Source organism: Microtus pennsylvanicus, chromosome 6 (genome assembly GCF_037038515.1).
Source record: "Microtus pennsylvanicus isolate mMicPen1 chromosome 6, mMicPen1.hap1, whole genome shotgun sequence".
Classification (NCBI taxonomy): Eukaryota; Metazoa; Chordata; class Mammalia; order Rodentia; family Cricetidae; genus Microtus; species Microtus pennsylvanicus.
This window is the reverse complement of record NC_134584.1, coordinates 83,595,991-83,616,188: the sequence shown is the minus strand read 5'-3', so window position 1 is coordinate 83,616,188 and position 20,198 is coordinate 83,595,991. Positions and strand designations below refer to the sequence as shown.

The window sequence follows — 20,198 nt, the reverse complement described above, 5'->3', positions numbered from 1 at the left end:
CTTTAAATTTTTTTGTGAGTTCACCTTTCTCTTTCTTTTGAATTTTTTCAATTCCTCTGAGTAAAATAATAAAATGAGAATAAGATAGCACAGGCCTTAAGCTCCTGCGCGCTCTGATCCCCCACTTTCCAGCTCGTAAACCCACTTCCGGGCCAGCGATCTCTCCCCAATCCCTGCTTCCCGCGGGAGGGGGCGAGATCAGGGCGGAGCACACAGAAGTAGGCGGGGCAGGCTGGACTTTTCCGGTGACGTGTACAGTCTGGGCGCTCTGACGTAAGGGACTTCCGCTCTGGCTCCCGCTGTCGGAAACGCTCCGCGTCGTCCTCTCCGGGTCTCGCCTCGGTGTCCCCGAGTTCTGGCCTCTGCGTCGTCGACCGCCGGGGTGAGCGCGGGACAGGTCCCCGCGAGGCTGTGCGCCGTGGGTGGGCCGGGAGAGCGCGAGGGCCCCGCGGGCGAATGGCGGGACGCGAGCCGCGTGGGTCTCCCCGCCTCCCAGAGCCCGCCACCCAGTATGGCTCTGCTGTCCCTGGAGTCCAGGCTTGAGCCGAAAGAATTTCCAAGTCATTGGCAGAAACAAGATTAAAAAAAAAATAGGTCTGAGATGTCTCAGTGGGTAGAGACCAGGCCACCGTGGTCGCTCATCTCATTCCGCCGCACGTCCGGGACTTTAAATACTGACCGAAGGCCCCGGGCTTAACCACGGAGATTAGCCACTAATTAGCTCTTAGGACTGCCGTGTGCATAGGATCGGGCATTGGAAGGAAGAGAAGCCTGGTTTTCTATAGTGTAGCTTTTCTGAGTACTGAACACCAGTTTGGTAAGGCTCCATGTGTACGGGAAACACCGAAGCGGCTGGCTTCTTAAAAGTGCTGCCCATAGCCGGGCGGTGGTGGCACAGGCCTTTAATCCCAGCACTCGGGAGGCAGAGGCAGGCGGATCTCTGTGAGTTCTAGACCAGCCTGGTCTACAAGAGCTAGTTCCGGGACAGACTCCAAAGCCACAGAGAAACCCTGTCTCGGAAAAAAAAAAAAGTGCTGCCCCCAGGCAGGAGCCACAGGTAGCGAAATAACCGTGGTCCTCAATGTAGTCAGAAAATGGGATGCTTTGGCAGGCAGTGCTGGCCGACTGGGTTTATTTAGATTCTGTCTAACCGAGAGGGTACTGTCCAGGGCTGCGTGGCTGGCAGCAGGAGGGATGTGGCTATGTATCTCACAATGGTTATTTTAACTTGGCATAAAATGAGTGTTTTCGTCGTTTCTTATTAATGCTGCAGTCAGATTTTCTTTTCCTTGAATGAAGAGCAGACTAGTTTAAACTTCAGAGTGGAAAGCGCTTACTCTGGCTTTTAGGGTGAGTTTTTCGGTGCCTGCGCTGTTTTAGTTGTTTGGTAGTGCAAATGGGGCCTTAACTTAGAAGCCTTTGCCGGGAATAGTGTACGTGTGTGTAGTGTTGCCTAAAGTCTTTGGACACGTTTAACTGTGAAAGTGGTAGAGGTGAGGTTAAAATTGAGGGGTCGAGCCCACCATCTAAGAGGCGTATAAACGCTGTGTGGCTCCGAGAGTCACGGCGTTTCTTTTCTCTCGTTTAGAGGGGAAAATGCCGAAGAAGAAGACTGGAGCCAGGAAGAAGGCGGAGAACCGGCGAGAGCGGGAGAAGCAGCTCAGAGCATCGAGAAGCACCGTAGACTTAGCCAAGCACCCATGCAACGCCTCCATGGTAAGCGCCCTTTGAAAGGACGGCAGGTGGCTGGAAGGCAGGTACCATATAGTAAGTCTGTCTGAGAAGTTACCGACTGTAGTGTGCGAGTGTGTTCCCTGCCTGGGAAACCTGCCAGAGGCGTGGTCCCTGGTTTTGCTGAGGAACAGTGATTTTTTTGGTATTTGCAAAGCCTGGCCTATCACCTCATACACTATGGACAATAGAGATATTGAAGGAGAATGGATCGATAATAGGAACTGAGTGAGAGAGGTTCCAGCTTTTCTGTAGTTTTTAACTTTGTCTTACTCATTGGATTTCCTCATTTGTTCCTAGTGTTCTTCACTCATTGATTTCTCTGGCTTGAGCGCCTTGGTTTCTAGACATAGCCCATTTTCTTAAGTTGTTTTGCCTATGCTGAGCAGTTTTTTGAGACTGTGGCTCTTTTTGAAATGCGTTATTTACAAGACTTAATTTAGCAAATACTTGTTATTCGTGGGAGCACATACTCTGCGTGGCCGGGCGCAGCACGGGCGCCTGATAGCTCGCCTCTTTCATAAGGTTGCAGCATTCCCTGGTGCCTGTTGGACTTGTTTGCTTATCCATGACAGGAACACAGTTCAGCCTTAGGGAACAGTAGTTTACTAGAGCAATAATTCCATGTAACTGGAAGAAGAGAGGGCGGGATAGACTGAGGGGCAGCGGGAAGGACAGAGGACGTGAGGGACCGAGGGACAGCTGGATCCTGGATTCTTTGCTTTGCTTCTTTTGCTCCTGCTTCTGAGGATTGTTGTCCTTTCTTTCTTCTTGGTTTCTGGTAGAGGGCATCTATCAATTTGTGGAGGTCACAGAAAGAAAGAATTCTCATAGGTTAGGTAGGAGCCCTTTTGTGTGTGTGTGTGTGTGTGTGTGTGTGTGTGTGTGTGTGTGTGTGTGTGTGTCAGGACTGATACTTATGGTGTACAGGGTCAGGCTTCGTGCTACCAATATGGCAAGTGGGAACTGTATTGTAAATATCAGGCTCTTTTCAGAAAAGAAGGCGCTAAACAGACAAAACCAAGTGAATGGCATTTCTGAGTGCATGTAATGCAAATAGATCTTGGTAACGGTTCAGTAAAGTTGCAGTTCCCTACTGTTCCTGTATTCACTACTCCGCAGGACTAAGTAGTAGTAGCTGAGCCTGTGGAAGGGAGCACAGCTGTCAGAGAAGATGTTTTACCAGGGGTTCAACCGTGAGGGATGAAAGGGAGAAGTGTTGGTGTCAGTGAAGGGGTGGAGGAAAGAGTGGGATGTGTTTGGGTAAAGACTGACTAATGGTGACTTGACTCTGAAGAGTGGACCAGGCTGGAGAACTTCGAAAGCCCTATTTCAGTGTCGATAGTTTGTGGTCTTTATTAATTTATGTCCTTCTGTATTTCTAGCATCTACTCAATGCAGGCAAATAGGATGTTTTTAGTTTTAATAGAAAATTGAGTATTTGGTTTCTTTAAAATAGCCAAAAACAAACCCAGTATGCTTAACTTTTTTGTAATATGGCTTCTCCCATTGTGGATCCCAGTGTAAGGTTTTGTGTATCTTTGCTAGTGGAGTGAGTGTAAGAGCTGGCACACATGGCTGAGCTGGAACTGGGTGTCGAACCACTACACTGTAATGTGGGAAAGAAAATAGTCTTTATGTCAGTAAATGTTCCTTCTCAGCCGGCAGACGTGTAATGATGTGCTCTGAATTTTACAGGAATGCGACAAGTGCCAGAGGTAAGTTTCTTTATCTCTTTTTCTTTCTGTTTGAAAGTGTCCTTGTATGCTCTTTGTTGTTTGGTATAACACTTGGGGAGGAAAGGGTTTGTTTATTCTTGCATCACTGAGGGAAGCCAGGGCAGGAGCTCAAGGCAGGAGCCTTGGGGCTGGAACTGTGGCAGAGCCCATGGAGAGATGCTGCTTTCTGGCCTCCACACTCACGCTCAGCTACCTTATTTAACCCAGGACTACCTGCCAGGGACGGCACTGCCTGGGGTAGGTCCTCCTCCATCAGTTCGCAGTTGAGAAAGTGCTCCACAGACCAGTCTGATGGAGGCAGTCCCTCAGCCTGTGCCCCTCCTCTCAGACACTCTAGTTGTGTGGAGTTGACAGAAACTAACCAGCAAAGCTATAAAGTGGTCTCTCCTTTATCTGAAATTGACCCTATTTAAAATTTTTGTTTTACATGACAAGGCGGCAGAAGAATAGAGCATTTTGCTATTTTTGTAATTCTGTTCAGAAGTTACCAATTTGTGCACAGTGTGGTAAGTATACAACTATGAAGGCATGTCTATATCAAATGTTTGTCTGGCAGTTGTCAAGTATAGGTGGAGCTATTTCCCTAAAATAATTCAAAATAAAGCTAAGTGGTCTTTCCCAGAGAAGGAAGATTTCCTCAGTGGCCTGCACAGACTTGCTGTGCTAACATGTCTGATCAGAAAACATTTCTATCGAGAGTCTTGCAGTCTTTGCCATGTTCCTCTCATCTGGGAGACATACACTATGTCATGAAGACTTGCCGTAGGGAGCCTAGTCACCTTTACTCTGGTTTACCCTCAGTGTTCTTTTTGAACAAATACCCTCTTAGGAGATGGTGGTGGTATAAGTAGAGCAGTTTGGGGTGCCCATTGATACGTGCTGTGCAGAGGGCCAGGTTAGTGATCAGGGCTACACACTATTTCTAGTATAGTTCTTGTTTTCCAAGAGGTCATTGGTTGAATTCTGCAGTTAGTGGAAAAGAGAAACTAGTTAAAATACACCTCCCTGCCTTTGTTGTACCAAATGCAGATGAAGGCAGTGTGAGAAAAGAAAGTGTATGGAAGGGGAGCCCTGTGTGGTCAGTGTCTCACAGAGCTGTGTGCCCATGCGCTTCTATTGCAGACTCTACTACTTGCGTTAGACACGAACAGTTGGTAGCTGCTGCCCTGTGTCCGATTTCTCTCTCTCCCAGTTCCTGTTATCTGCACACTGAGCATCTTCTGCTTGTTTTGTGTTTCATCTGTAGTCTGGTGGCCCAGTTAGTATGTTGTCACTAATCTTGACATGCTGTCTGGTGAACAGATTCCTGGCAGGGCTGGGGTTGGTGTTTTGTAGATGAGCTTTCAGGCTGTTGTGATTTCTATATATGGATAAACTTAGGTAGAACAATTAGGGTCCTTGGTCATTTGATGTGTCTGTTGATAATATGTGGCAAGAAATTACTGGTAAGTCCAAGCCAGGCTGATTTTATTGTGATGTATGAATATAAAATTAATTTTAAAGCATGCTTTTTACAATGTTTTGATTCACTTGAAATTAATAAGATTTGAAACTGTCAAAATTATCATTAGATTACAGTGCATAACTTGAAACTTCTGATTTCATTACAAGAATGAATTATCATATTGCATATAAATTATTATATAACTATGATAGCTTTTATGGATTAATAAATTTCTAATCTCAGAAGATTGGGAAAATAGACTGGTTTCACTTGGAATTTTTTAGAATACCATTTCCAGAAGCGCTTGGTCTAGATCAAAGCAGAATTAGTGAACAATTCTTGTCTGGACTAATCTGTAGGACTAATAGTGCATATGTATATTTTTTTAACCAGGAAAAACAAAGTGCATGATGAAGTCTTCAGACTGTGTCATCAAGCATGCTGGTGTCTACAGTACTGGCCTTGCTATGGTGGTAAGCTGCTTGTCATGTCTTAGTGTAGGTTTCCGAGATAAAGCCATTTTAACCAGCATTTTAAAAACAATTTTTATTCCTTGAAAATTTCATACAATATATTTCCATCATATTGGCCTCCACCTTTTCCAAGGTCTATCCTCATCTTTCTACCCAACCAACTTTGTGATCTCATTTTTATTTTGACCCATTGAGTCCAATTTATGTTGCCCAAATACTTTTTGGTGTAAGACCTGCCGTGGAGCATGTTCAGCCTACCAGGGATCACACCCTTAAAAAAAACTGGCTTCCTTTCCCAGAAGCTATCAAATACCAGTGGCTTCTCACTACGGTGGGGCTTTCTGTTTACTTCGCACCTCCACGCAGGGGTCTCACTGACTTTGAGCTTCTCGCACAGGGTCTGTGCATGCTCACAGAAGTTGCTGTGGTTTCCTGTGTGCAGCTGCCCTGTTGTGTCTGGGTACACTTTGGTTTCCTCATTGGCCCTGATAATAGACCCAGGTACCAGGCACTGGAATAGGCCTTAAGTTCCAGCAGACATATTGTTTTTTCCCGTAACACTCGTGCCACTATTGTGCCAGTGGACATATCCTGCCAAGACAGTCACTGTTGTGCTAGAAAGATTTGCATCTGGGTGCTGTTGCTTTCCTCCTCTAGTGGAAGGCGTAGCACCTGCTAGCCTGTGGAAGCCAGCCAGTTAGGAGGAAACTCATCTTTTCCTCCATTAAATGACAGTGGTTTCTTTGTAAGTTTAGTTGGTCATCCAACTGGGGGTACCATTGTACCTTTCTACAATGTTAAACAGATGTCACAAATTCCCCGAGTTGTAAGACTTTTACCAGCATTCAAGTCTTTTGGTTAAATAAGTTTCAAAGACCTTAAGGTTAATTTTTTTTTAAACATTAAATTTGACCAAAAGTATCTATTGGTTATACGTTATCTTTACTAGATAGGATTTTAGAAGGAATTTTAGTGCCATAAATAAAAATAGGTAGATTATGTATTTTGTTGTTGTTCACTAAAAGATATTTTAAATAGAGCTATGAATTTTGCTATATTCTACAGTGTGATTTATGCTTCATATCCAAATTACTCTGTGAAGAAAGTTATATTAGTTTTCTGTATATAGTTTATGGTAACTTCCCTAATCTGAATTTTCTCTGAGATAGCTTTGTTCTCTTAGGCATGAGTCCTTTGCCTGCTCTTTCTTTCTGTGCTACCCTCCTTTGCCCCTCAGGTATGTGTGGGGCTGGGGGAAAGTTCTCTGCTTGAGAGTCTTCTGTATTACCTAGTTGAGAATTTCTTTTTTCTTGCTAGAATACTGTCTGATGAAGGAGAGATACATGTTCGGTTTTCTACATCTGATTTTCACAAGTCAGAATTGGTCCTCCTCCTTGCTGACCTTGTTCCTTTGCTTTTTTTTTTTAAACAGTCTTAGTGTTTGCAGAGGTCATGTGGTAGCTGTTCTAGAACTCTTGTTTCTTTGTTGCAGGGTGCAATATGTGACTTCTGTGAAGCTTGGGTTTGCCATGGAAGGAAGTGTCTTAGCACGCATGCCTGTGCCTGCCCACTCACGGATGCAGAATGTGTGGAATGTGAGCGAGGGGTATGGGACCATGGTGAGTGATTAGGTGCAAACATTAAACCTAGTTAGGCTGTGTGTGCTCTTTCTCCATATATATTCTTTCAAATCTTAGCTGCTGGTACAATTTTAGTAATTTAGTTAGAAAGAGATTGTACCAACAGTGTTAGTAAATGCTAGTACTTTTCACCCAAGCAGGTAGAGAGGGGAGTTTGGGTAAGGATAGGAAGCCTCTCTTGAGCCCGTGGCTGTTCTGTAAGAGGGCAGGTTATTGTGGAGACCCACAGTTTAAGGGTTCAGTTTGAAGGACATCATCAGTTTTATTTTAGCTGTTGCCACAATTTTGATACTTTTCTAAAATTAGCTGCTACGTTTGACAGATTATATGTATAAGAATTTTTAAAGTCATTAAGTTTGCCATATTTACATTTGTGAGTTTTAATTTCACAGGAGGCAGAATATTCAGCTGTTCGTTTTGTCATAATTTTCTTTGTGAAGATGATCAGTTTGAGCATCAAGCCAGCTGCCAAGTTTTAGAAGCAGAAACATTTAAATGTAAGTTGGTTTTTTTTTTTTAGCTATTCTGAACCTAGGATTCTGAATAGTGTAAATGTGAAACTTAATTAAAAAGGAGTAAGTTTTTTTTATGTTACTGCTTCATTGTGTGTGTGTGTTTTGTTTATAGGGAAAAAAATCTCCAAATATTAGCTCTGAATTTTTCTCTGGGGAATTTAGGGGTATATTGGCTGAGAAGTTCATTTCATTGCCTTGATCAGACATTATGTGCTAGCTGGCATTTTCACTTTTAGGTTCCCATGCCATCTTAGTTAGGGTTTATCACTGTGAAGAGAAACCATGACCATGACAACTTTTATAGGAAAATATCTAATTGGAGCTGGCTTATAGTTCAAAGGTTCAGTCCATTATCTTCATGATGGGAAAAGGCATTGTGCAGGCAGACATGGTGCTGGAGAGGTAGCTGAGAGTCCTACATCTTGTACAGGCAGCAATATATGGTCTGTCTCACCTAGCATGACTTGAGCATTTATGAGACCTTAAAACCTACCCTCACAGTGACACACTCCTTCCAACAAGACCACACGCACTAGTTCCCTTTGGCAACCATTTTCTTGGACCGCATATCCCAGCCCTCTCCTCCCCTTTGTCAGTGCCCTCAGTATGTGCCCCTCCTTGTGGATTTCCTGCAGGGACTCAGGCTTCCTCCTGGGAGAGTTAACCTTATGTTTGGTTGGACATCTGAGATCTGAGTTTAATCTGTACCTCCAATTCTGCATTTTCCAGTTGAGAACCAATGTGACTGATTGGGGTAATAGTAATAGAATTAACTTTAAGGTAATTTCAAAAGGCTAATTGAAATGAGAGTGTGTGTAAAGTATTATTCTATACTGCCTGGTATTGACTGTCCCAGGGGAAAGACTTACATTCCCAGTCACTCACTTCACTGTGTGGTTCTTGTTCTGGGGGAGATGCTAATTCTATCTCTCGCCTGCAGATTTTAGTTGCTAAGTTGCTTACTGGACCCTGTATATAAATTCAATATTCACATAGAAATTTTCACAGGAGTATTTCAAAATATGCTGCTTGTATGCCCCCTAGACTTCTGCATAGCGCACAGGGTAGAAATAGGATTGTTTGTGGAAGAAGCGTGGGTGCTGTGAGTGTTTATAGGGCTTGAACCCTGCAGGTCAGTAGCTGACTGGTTCAGCTATGATCTCATTGAGAAAGCACTGTGATTCAGTGACAGAAGTAATATATAAGGCCTGAGTAACTGACCGGACTATAAGATGCTCTTGTCTCTCACAGGTGTTTCCTGCAACCGGCTTGGCCAGCATTCGTGTCTCCGATGTAAGGTGTGCCTCCTTGCTGCCTCATTTAGACTTTGATTTGGGTCCCAGTACTCGCGCCCCAGGTCTTGGATGCTTATTAGTGCTAATATATGTGGATCTTCAAACTTGTGTGGCTTTTTTTTTAATTAATTAATTGACACTAGGTTTTGCTGTGTGGTCCAGGCTGGCCTTGAATTCACAATAATTCTTCAGCTTCCACCTCCTGAGTATTGACGTTCCTGGCCTAAACTGCCCTGTCAAGCTAATTCTTTTGGTTTTGAGATAGTGTTATGGAAGTCAATGACTTAAGTGGCTTTTGACTGGTCACTCTCTTCTTGTAGTAGTTGCCTCTACAACATGTCCCCAGCGTCCAGTCCAGTGTTTTTTATTTTTAGCCTTATGTTTGTAGAGAGCATTGTGACCAGAATATTGGGGCTGTGGGTTAAATTGTTCCTGTTTTTAGAAGAGTCTGGGAGGTGAAGATATCCATGTCTCCTTTGGCTTTCTCTGGCATTTCTGTTAGACAGAGATCACCAGATAATTTAATTATTTCAGAAACATTTCCTGCTTTTAACCTTTCTTGTCCGCATCCTGTCTTACTTCTTTCTGCTCTTCTGGGTGCTACAGGATGGCTTTCTGTAGAGCTTTTAGTCTCTGTCTGTGCTGTGTCTGCTGCTTAGAACATGTCTGCACCGGCTCTCTTTACCCTGTTCACCTCACGGTGTCGACTAAGATCCACATAAACCCTCTGCATTTCTCTCAGTACTTAGGCCTTGCCATTCTTTTTCTGCTCCTTAGTTGGGTGGTGGTGTCTTCTGAGATGAACAGACTACCCACCATTTTGTTGTCAAGGACCTCAGATATTATGAATAAGTAGATAACCACTTCCCCTGTCCTCTCTGTGTCTGCCTTGTTTAGGTCCTGGTGTAGGAGGGTCTTCTTTCTATGTGTTGCTTTCATTGGTTGAATAAAGAAAACTGCCTTGGCCTTGTGATAGGGCAAAACTTAGGTAGGCAGGAAAAAGAGAACTGGATGCTGGGAGGAAGGAGGCAGGCAGACATGCTGAATCTTTTCTGGTAAGTCACAACCTCGTGGTGACATAGAGATTATTAGAAATTGGTTGAATCAAGATGTGAGAGTTAGCCAATAAGAGGCTAGAACTAATGGGCCAGGCAGTGTTTAATTAATACAATTTCTGTGTGATTATTTCCGGTGTAAGCTAGCCGAGTGGAACGAAACAAAGGACCCACTCCCTCACACAACAAGGTCCTGTTTCTGAAGGGTCCTGACAAAATCAGCTTCCTTTAAGAAGTTCAAAGAGCATGTGACTGGTCCCAGTCCAACTCTTAATTCAGTCTCAGACAAAACTATGTTCAAATTTTCTTGCAGTATTGAATGGTGTCTTTTTATATCTTTTAAACTAAACGTTGGCTTATTTCTGCTTCTCTTGTATAGGCTTGTTTCTGTGATGAACATACAAGAAGCAAGGTGTTTAAGCAGGAAAAAGGGAAACAACCTCCTTGCCCAAAATGTGGACATGAAACTCAGGAGACAAAGGATCTCAGCATGTCAAGTAAGGCTTCTCAGAATGCCAGTGGAGTGGTTGGCTTTCACACTTAGCTTGTATTTATCATTTATTTTTTTTCTGAGTGCGTATGTGTGTGGTGTTGGTTGTGTGTTTCTAGACCAAAGATGAACTTTAGGTGCCATTCCTCCCGGAGGCCATTGAGACAGCTTCTCATTTGGACCCACCCGGCTTGACAGTCATTGACAGTTCCACGAGGCTGGCTGGCAGGAATCCCTTGGTGTCTGTCTCCATGGTGCTAGGGTTATTAGCATGTGCTACCACAGCTCACTTCTTAAGTGGATCCCGGGGATCTGAACTGTGTCCTCTGATGTATGTGGCAAGCACGATACCGGTTGTCTGTTCTGCTCCTGCTCAGAAAAAGAGTTTGTTTTAGTTTGTAAGTTCAAGTCAAAACAATGGCACTTGGAGCAGCTGCTCTCGTGTGCACAGTCGGGGGAGTGGGGAATGCATGGTGGTGCTGAGCTTGCTTTCCCATTCTAAGTAGTCTAGGGTCCCTGCACAGGGAATGGTCAACCTACAAGTAAGGTGGACCTTCCCACACAATTAACATAGTAAGATTCACCAGGCGTGCTCAGAGGCCTCTCTTCCAGGTGATTCTAAATTCTGTCAAGTTGACAAGTAACTAGCAATCACATTGACTGAGCCGTTTCCCTGACGTGTGTGTGTGTGTAATATATCTTTTTGTTTGAAAGGATAAACGTATTGTCATAGCAAGTGGGATTTTATAGCCTTGGAAAATGTATGGTACAGTTTTTCACTTTGTTACAAGGAACATACTAATTACTGAGGTTTGGTGTTTGCCTTATTTATTTGTGATTGTGTTATATTTGTGTATTTGTGACTTCTGTGAGAAAATTAGGAAAATCCTTCCCTTCTCACATAAGAGTAAACCCTAGTGTGACAGTACATCCCACGGCAGTGGGACATGCGAGCATTGGCACTGATGGCTGACATGCATGTGGCTGTCTCTTGTAGCTCGTTCCTTGAAGTTTGGCCGGCAGACTGGAGGTGAGGAGGGAGATGGAGCTTCTGGGTATGACGCCTACTGGAAGAACCTGTCATCTGACAAGTATGGAGATACTGGGTACCATGATGATGAGGAGGAAGAGGATGAAGCGGAGGAGGAGGAGGAAGAGGATGGGAAGGACTCGGATACCGAGTCATCAGAACTGTTTACTAGTTTGAACTTAGGAAGGACCTATGCCAGTGGCTATGCTCACTATGAGGAGCAGGAGAACTAGCAGCAGCTCCCACTGGCACTTGTGAGAAGAGCAGGCTGAATCATGAGGATGCTCAGATGTCCCCTCCCTTCGCCTTGTCCAAAAGGCTAGTCACGCTAGGCTCAGGGTAGGTTCTGGATGTTTCTAGGAACTGATAATGGACTTGTAGTGTAGAAGAAATGAGTTAAATGTAAGGGAAACGGAGTATCATGGATCAGTACTGCTTTCAGTCACCTGGTAGGCTTTGCCAATTAGATACATATAAAATACACGATAAAGGAATAGAAAGGAAATAATATTTATTTGATATTAAATTGCTGTTTTTATTAAAAGCACTGCTTATAAACTCATGTATCTGATTTTACAAAGTGTAACGGGTAAAATTGGTGTATTTTTCCTTTTATTTCAGCCCATACAATGATAGTCATATTGTATTCTGAATTTTCACTGACTGTTTATGCTGTCTTAAGTAGTCACTTCTGTGTTAGCGGTGGACACGTTCACTGTTTTCTTACAATGAATGTCCTCACCAATGCTTGTTAATGCCTCACTGGCTGACAGACATCTAGCTGTTTTCATACATGTAATGCCAGGACTGGTGTTGCTGATTCCCCAGGGAATCCCATTTTTAAATAAATCTAGGATTATACTTGAAAACTTTTGATACTGAGTTCTTGGTATGTTTTAGCAACTTATTTTGGAAAGCATTTAAGTATTTTTCTATAAACCGGTAAGGTTTTGACCTAATATTGGCACAAACATTGGGAATAATTACAAGACACAATTGGTGATAACTGGGGAACTGATGGTCCCTGGCACAGATGTTTGGTTCCTGCTTGCGTTGACAGTGACCTAGGCTTCTCTTCTGTTGCTGTGCTGAAATACTCTTAAAAAGCAACTCCAGAGGAAAGGGTTTATCCCAGAAGGATTCAGTCCTGTTATGGCAGGGAAGGTGTGGTGTCAGGAGCATAGATCAGCTTGTCATGCCTCTTCAGCAGTAAGGAAGCAGAGAGAACAGGAAGTGGGATGGGACTGGAACACCAGGTCCACAGTCGTGTACAGAAGCTTCACCGCCTTCTGACATAGCACCCCAGCTGGGACCAAATTCAAACACACAAGTCTAGGGGTTTCACATGGAAACCATAGTCGTGGTAGAAGGGAGATTTTACTGGCCTGCTGAATTTTGGATATCTGGAGACAATCCCTGTCTCTGTGTTTAGAGAAGTGTAAGAACAGCAGCGGCTACAAAAGTGCAGTAGGAGCTGTGTGTGGAAGCCAGAGGACCGCTGGTTTCGTAGGAGAAAAGCTTTTCATGTCCTGTCAATTCAAAGGAATGTATCACACAACGTTGGGACACCCCAGGACACCTGAGCAATCCTGACAGGTGAGACCGAGGCACGTGGGTGCGTCTGAAGACTGGTCCTAATGCAGAGGCTTTCTCAGACAGCTTAGGAGCTCAAGTAAAACAGGCTCACCAGAGAAAACATGGGAGCTGAAAACTTAGCATGCATTGCGAAGAGCCAGAGGAATGTGCTAGAGATAACTGCTGAGGAGGTCAGGAAAGAAAACTAATGTCATGGCATCCCCTGCTGTAGGGCTCTTAGATTATCCAATAGAGTTATTTTGCTAGAGGATTTAACTCTATGATTAGGATCCTGGAAGATGGTCCAGATTCACCACCAGGATGGTGTCTACAAGCAAGGTAAAATTAGTAACCTGTTTGTGCAGGCTTTGTAGGTCGGTGGCAAAGGGAAGGGAACATTGACAGGGCTGGCAAGATGGTATGCTGGGTAAAGATGCTTGCCACCAAGACTGATGCCCTGAATTCAGCCCCTCGGACCCACAAACAGTGAAAGGAAAGAACTGACTTCTGCAAGCTGTCTTCAGACCGCCAAATGCGTGTGTGGCATGTGCTCCTTCCCCCTGCCCTGCATACAAACTAAAATGTAATTAAAATATTTAGACGGTTTAGTGTAGTGAGTATGATGGAGTTGATGAGTTATTCAGCTAAAGTATCCCCCAGATAATCATGTTCCATGAGAAGGTTCATTGGACATCATTCAACAAAACCAGAGATGTGTACAACATTTAGGAAGCTCTTTGTAGGCCAGTTTGTCTACTAGGGAGATGTAGGGCTCAGTGTCCCCATGATGAGTTAAGCAGAACGGTTTCTTAAGTGGTGTGCCCAGTTGCCAAAAGTCAGGTTATAGTATAATGACCGTCAAGGTGAGAATAGCCAAGGAGACATAACCTGCAGGGCTATGAAGGTTAGCACACAGTAGTTGAGTGGCCAGACAGATGGGCAAGTCAAGAAGACCACGTGTATCAATTGACAAAATTAAGTCTAAAATGATAGGAAGGCTGAGAGTTGGGCCTCAGTTATGTAGTGTGTGGGTCATCTCATGAACCAGAGCAAATCTGCAGTTGCTTCTTGTCAAGTGTTTGGTCATGGTAATGATGATAAATAACCCACCACCCTAATAAAGTCCCTGAGGGTCTATATGCATCAGTTTTCTAGTAACGTTACTAATGAAGACAAGAGGATATGAAACCCTTTCGAGGCTTGGTATCTGTTAGACATAATAGTCTACGTCGACATCCAAAACTGCCCGTTTCCATGAGTGTGAAGGAGATTTTGAGACGGTTTCCCTATATCTTTGGAGCCTGTACTGGACCTAGCTCTTGTAGACCAGGCTGGCCTCAAACTCACAGAGATCCGCCTGCCTCTGCCTCCCGAATGCTGGGATTAAAGGCGTGCACTACCACTGCCTGGCTTAAATTTAGAATGCTTTTATTGGATCTGTAGAAGGCTGAATAGAACCCTTAAAACTCGCTACTGATTTCAGCTTGCTATGGTACAACTGACATCAATGACTTTCACCAGCAACTGCTGTGTTACTGCATGCAGATGTGCAGCCATTTGGTTCTTGTACTGGATTTCATCTTTGATGTGTATATATGTGGTGTATGCACACACACACACAGTATGTGTTTGTACTTGTTTTCTTCATGCGTGTGTGGAGCCCAGAAGTTAACTCTGAACATTGTTCCTTTTTGCTTTCCACCTTACTTTTGTGAGACAAGGCCTCATAGTGAAGCTAGAGCTGGCCACTTTGGCTTGACTGGCCTGCCAGCGAGTTCTGGGGATCCGCAGGTTTGCAGCCTTCAGCACTGGGTTAGGGTGTGTAGAACCAGGCCCAGCTCTTTTCTGCATGTTGGAGACTCAAAATCAGGGCCTCCTGTTTGCGCAGTAAGTAGGTTGCCTGCTGAGCCTCCAGCTTTGTGGACATTACTGAGAACACTTTGCCCTCTCTGTGTCTGTCTGTCTGTCTATCTCCGTGTGTGTGTGTTTTACTTTACACAGTGTTATACAGCTCAGTTGCTTCTATGAGCCTTCACTGTCTTCTGGAATTATTGCTGTTTTTTTATTTTGAATTGCAAGGTAAAATGTATTTAGTGTTCAAGCTGATAAACTTTGACAAACTCACAAAGCCACCTTGACAGTCACTTTCAGAACTTTTTTCCTTTCCTCTCGTTTTATGCTTACTACAAATACAGCTGCTGTGGACATCTGTGCCTCCCGCCCTCCAGAGTGGGAGGACCGGGTGGTGTAAGGCAACCGTCAAGCCACAGTTCAAAGCCAGGTCAGTCATTTTACATTTCAAGGCCTTCTTGCTTTGCTCCTCAACATTTGTGTAATGCGTACACACACACACACACACACACACACACACATATACATATGTCCACTAATATTGTTGTATTATAGCTAATTGAGCCTTTGATGATTATAAAGTCTTTCATCTTAGTAATATTCTTTGCCTTGAAGTTTATCTTCTCTGCTATTATGGCCAGTCCCATTTTCTATTAGTTTGAGCTAATAGAAACTAGATTAGTTTTAATGTTTATTGTCTTTTGAAAACCTTTTACTGTTTCTTTTCGGTGCTCAGTGGTCAGGATTGAACCAGGACCTTATGCACACCTACCTAACTCCATCCCTAGCCCTCATCTTTGACTTTAACCTGTTGTATGTACATATTTAAAGAGAGCTTCTTGTATGCAGTATGATAGTTGGATGTTAAATTTTTTAACATTTATTTTTATGGGGTATTTGTGTGTGTGACTGTGTGTCTGTGTATGTGTGTTTGCTTGTAAGTAGGCACACGTTTATGAGGGTACCTTCATAGGCCAGGAGAAGCGTTAGATCCCCTAGAGCTCGACTAGGTAGTTGTGAGTTGTGCGATACGAATGCCAGGAACCAAACTCTGGTCCTCTGTTAAACGCCCCGAGTATTTTTACCCACTGAACCGTATCTCCTACCCTGGTCATTATATTGTTATTTGGTGGGAAAGAATCTATTTTTTGTTTAGGGCATTTAAGTCACTTTTAATATAATCATCATGTAGTTGGATTTATAGTGGCTCTAGTTTTCAGTTTATCCATCTCTCCTGTGTTTCCCTGTGCTCTTTTTCTGATGAATTAGATCATAACAATTTTTGTACTTCAGTCTTTTCTCCTTTACTGGCATAGCTGTGGTGGGCCGCTCGGCCTCACTGTCGCTTGCAGCTCTTGGAGGCTTTATCACCTGCTGCACAGGGGGAGACTTACGCTGAATTCTCTTCCCAGCCTATCCCTCCTGATCTGTGTATCGACATTGTACCTCTTATTTTACACGTGGAGGTCCTAGCTGGACGTGTCTACCCGTGATCCTCTTCTCCCTCCCACCTCAAGGTGTCATCTGGGTTCCATGTGATCCACCCTTGCTGGACTCTGGCCGCGGGGTTTATTAAGGTTGGGGTAACTGCATGATTCAGCTTATTTATTGCTCAGCTCTTAGGGACTGGTGTCTCCTTTATTATTTACCATCTTAAAAGCTGTTGCTTCATCTCCTTTGTCCTGTTGTCGTCCTTGCCACTGGAGAGTAAATCTTGTCACTGCTGCTCCGTTCCATCATGGATATCACAACCCAGATACGTTTAATACAGATTAATTTTATTTTTGAAGAAATACAGTCTTTAATGAAGACTATTTCCCTTTGGTATAAGACATTCAAACAAAAAAATAGGCAATGGTCAAGATAGAAAGCCAGCCTCCACCCCCTTGTCTACAAGGCCTATAATAGTTGAGCTTGCAAGGTTTCTGCCTTGGCTGCATCGGCCTGCAGGCGGAAGGTGGAAGCTAGGATCTGAGGTAAACTTTAGCATCATGGCCCCACAACCCTGTATAACCAAACTTCTGCTCAGGTCTCTTAAGGAAGAAGAAGGAAACAAGAATCCTGGCCTAGTTCCTTTCCTAGTGCCAGAGAGTGTAAACTCCCAACAGTTGTAAAAATAGATTTAAAAAGGTCAACAAGATGTCTAAATGGAATTGGTTATCAAATTTTGTGCTCAAAAGTAAGCAATGGTAAACAAAATCAGGAAAATAAAGTTGTAGCCCTGAACTGTATGCATGTAAAAAAGAAGCAAAAAAATATGTTTCCAGACCTACAGTTGGTATTGGGGATGGCCTACTGCTACAGTCTCTGTGTCTCCAAAACCCACCTCAGGGTCAACTGTACACAGAGTGAGGCCCAAACAATCACACACACCCATCCAAAGGAGGGAGAGTGGATGGGGTTGCAGGAAGGAGGGCTAGGCTCTGACTGAGCTATAACACACATGCAGGCATGGGAGGGGTAGGCTTAAGAAATGTGTGGACCTCTTAAAGGAAGAGATCAAGGCCAGGAGGCCCTGAGCAAGGCAGGGTTCAATCCTGTTCCTCCCCGTTCCACCACTAGGAGGGAGCTCTCGGTGCGGGAGATGGGGGCAATTTGTCTGACTGTCTCTGGTTTTTGGAGTCAGGGTCTCTCTGCATAGCCCTGGCTGTCCTGGAGCTCACTAAGTTGAAGAGCAGACCAGACTGACCTCACAGTCCTCTTGTCTCTGCCTCCTGAGTGCTGTGATTAAAGGCCTGTGCCACCAGAGCCCCAAGAGATTGGGGCAATCTTTTGAGGGTTGTATGACCACAATGCAGAGGAGAATGGGGCTGCCACTTCTCCCCATTCTTCCCAAACACAGGAAGGGGTGCTGAGCCTGGCAGTGTTCTGGAAGCCAAGGCGTCAGCAACCCCCGTTCACAGTGACAGGCTGGAGAACTCTGCCTAAAGTGTCTGCAGACCTAGGAGATGGTCAAAGGTGCAAAGTTGTAAGGGAAAGCATAGGAATAGGATGTGTTAGGAAGGATCTGGAGTACCCTGAAGACCAGGGTAGACCAGAGATACGATTATTTCCCTTCCCCCAGAGGGGGATTGCTCCACAGGGACTACCACTATAGGGTGTTTTCCATCCTAAGAACTCCCCCTTGAGGGGAAGGACATGAGGTTGACTCAGGCAAGAAGTCACTATGTACATAATTACTTTGGTGAGGTTTAGGCAGAGGCAGGATGCTATCACAGGCTCCTAACTAAAATCGTCTCTCTCAGGTGGGCGCAAAACCCAGTGTCCACACTGCTCCCAGCTCCCACCCAAAGCCAGAGACACCAAACGGATGTCCTATGAGTTAGAGAAACTGGTGGAAGGGGATAAAGGGCGTGCCCTCCAGGGAAGGCTGGAAAGAGCACCCTTTCCGATCCACGGGTTGTTGGAGCCACAGTTCACTGCCTGCAGAGCGGATGGGCAAGTGGTTGTCTGATGGAGGAAGGTCATTGGTTAAGTAATAAAGAAACTGCTTGGCCTCATAGGTTAAAACATAGGTGAGAGGAGTAAACAGAACAGAATGCTGGGAGGAAGAGGAAGTGAGGTAAGACGCCTCAGACAGACGCCATAGCTCAGCTCTCAGGGGCACACGCGATGAAGCTCCGACCCAAGATGGACGTAGGCTAGAATCTTCCCAGTAAGCGCACCTTGGGGTGCTACATATATTATTAGAAATGGGCTAGTCCAGGTGCGAGAGTTAGCCGAGAAGAGGCTAGATATAATGGGCCAAGCAGTGTTTAAAAGAATACAGTTTGTGTGTTGTTATTTCGGATAAAGCTAGCCAGGCGACCAGGAGCTGGGGCGGCAGGAACACAGCCCGCAGCTCCCACAATTGTCCATGTGGTAGCTGATGAGGTGACTGGCACTCTCAAAGCAGCGATCCTTCGTCCACACCACACCCTCAGGGTCCAGGTGCGCTCACACCGGAGCTGCAGCCGTGCTCCTGCCTCCCACCGGCTCTGCTTCCGGTGGGACCGGGACTGCCCTTGGAGCTGCTCAGCCATGGGAATGGACTGGAAGGTGGAGGCACCTGAAGGGCATCTTCAAAGGGCTTCATGTCAGAAGACTCAAGGTGCACTGCCATTAACAGAAGGATGGGGCGGGACTTGTCTGGATTCGGGATGTTGACGTAGGAGGGAATTGTCTGCTAGGGTGGGGTGATGGAGGTGATGTTTATGGACTTCAGGGTCTCCTGCAGCACACTGCCCTATAGGCAGTGTAGTCCCCAAGTGGGTAGTCAGCAGAGTGGGCTGAGCAGCCCCTGCCCGAAGCTTCATGTCCACCACCCACCATGAGGGGCTCCATTCCCTAAGATGTCATCGTCTTCGTAATACTGATGGTCAAGTGGCTCTCCCTCCTCATTCCTCGCTGAACCAGCAAAGTCAGCCATGCCGTTATGGGGCCTGACCAGCTTGGCTGGATTCCTGAGATATTGTTTGAAGCACAACTCTGACGTGCGGATGCCACCCCGAGTAAGCCCTTAGGACACTTCAGGACATGACAGACTCTCTGATTCACAGTCTCTGACAGCATAGGTGACATGCTCAGCTGTGCCAGCGCGAGGGAGATGGATTGCATGTGATGGCTGGTAATGATCTGTTTGCTGTCTGCTGCCATGAGGTACAGGCTGCAGGCGGGCACAGTAGGAGCCGCAAACTTCAGGTTACTCCTCCCCAGGATAGAGCTGGCCGGGTGACTACCTGGCTTTCTCCTCTTTCTTGCCCCTTTGGAACCCGGCACAGCTTCACCCATTAAACCGATGGCCTCCCTAGTGACCTGTGACTGGGTACTGAAGTCAAGGGCTTGCGTTGGTAGCAGTACCTCTTCATGACCCATGTACCTAACCTAGTAGGAACCCCCAGGTCCATGTCTTTGTCTTTGGTATGCAGCCAGCTTCATGTAGGCTTATTAGCAAAGCTCCCCAGTCTGGTCAACTTCCCTCCCCCCACCAGCTGGCCCTCTTCCACCTGAGTCCTCTGCCTGTCACCTGTACTTAGCTTGCTCATGTCCACGGTTGCATGGTGAATCCACACCTCACCATGGGACAATCTGTTTCTAGATCACGCCAACTGTCAGCTTAGGTCCCTGCCCCAACTTTGTTTCTCCCTAGCCTGGGCCTCCCAGACAAACTTTATTACAGTTCCACCTGTAGTGGATATCGCAGCCCAGATACATTCCAATGCAAACCATGTTGTTGTTTTTTTTAAACTTGGCATATTGTTTCTTCATATCTCTATAAAGTCTGTGTACTGTATCGAGTCTACCAAATAAAAGATATGTGGCCAAATTCAGTTTGTAAAACAGCGTAGCCCTATTTCTAAATCAATAAACTTAGTTGCAGT

The 20,198-nt window shown here is 45.1% G+C and overlaps 1 protein-coding gene and 1 pseudogene across 2 annotated transcripts; one reads left to right on the top strand and one right to left on the bottom strand.

Annotated features, from left to right (window-relative positions):
- The first annotated feature begins 256 nt into the window (after window positions 1-256).
- Znf330 (zinc finger protein 330) lies at window positions 257-12,281 on the top strand. Of its 2 annotated transcripts, none has more exons than XM_075976586.1 (10): window positions 257-382; window positions 1,589-1,716; window positions 3,430-3,449; window positions 3,906-3,976; window positions 5,308-5,387; window positions 6,880-7,006; window positions 7,420-7,524; window positions 8,794-8,840; window positions 10,272-10,389; window positions 11,380-12,281. In XM_075976586.1, the coding sequence occupies exons 2-10, from the start codon at window positions 1,597-1,599 to the stop codon at window positions 11,643-11,645; spliced, it is 954 nt and encodes a 317-aa protein (XP_075832701.1). In that variant the 5' UTR covers window positions 257-382; window positions 1,589-1,596; the 3' UTR covers window positions 11,646-12,281. The 2 variants fall into 2 exon arrangements, with proteins under 2 accessions (XP_075832701.1, XP_075832700.1); XM_075976585.1 differs by lacking the exon at window positions 257-382 and adding an exon at window positions 1,332-1,350.
- A 5,879-nt stretch (window positions 12,282-18,160) lies between these two features.
- On the bottom strand, window positions 18,161-19,862 carry LOC142853075 (SHC-transforming protein 1 pseudogene; annotated as a pseudogene).
- Between the last annotated feature and the right edge of the window lie 336 nt (window positions 19,863-20,198).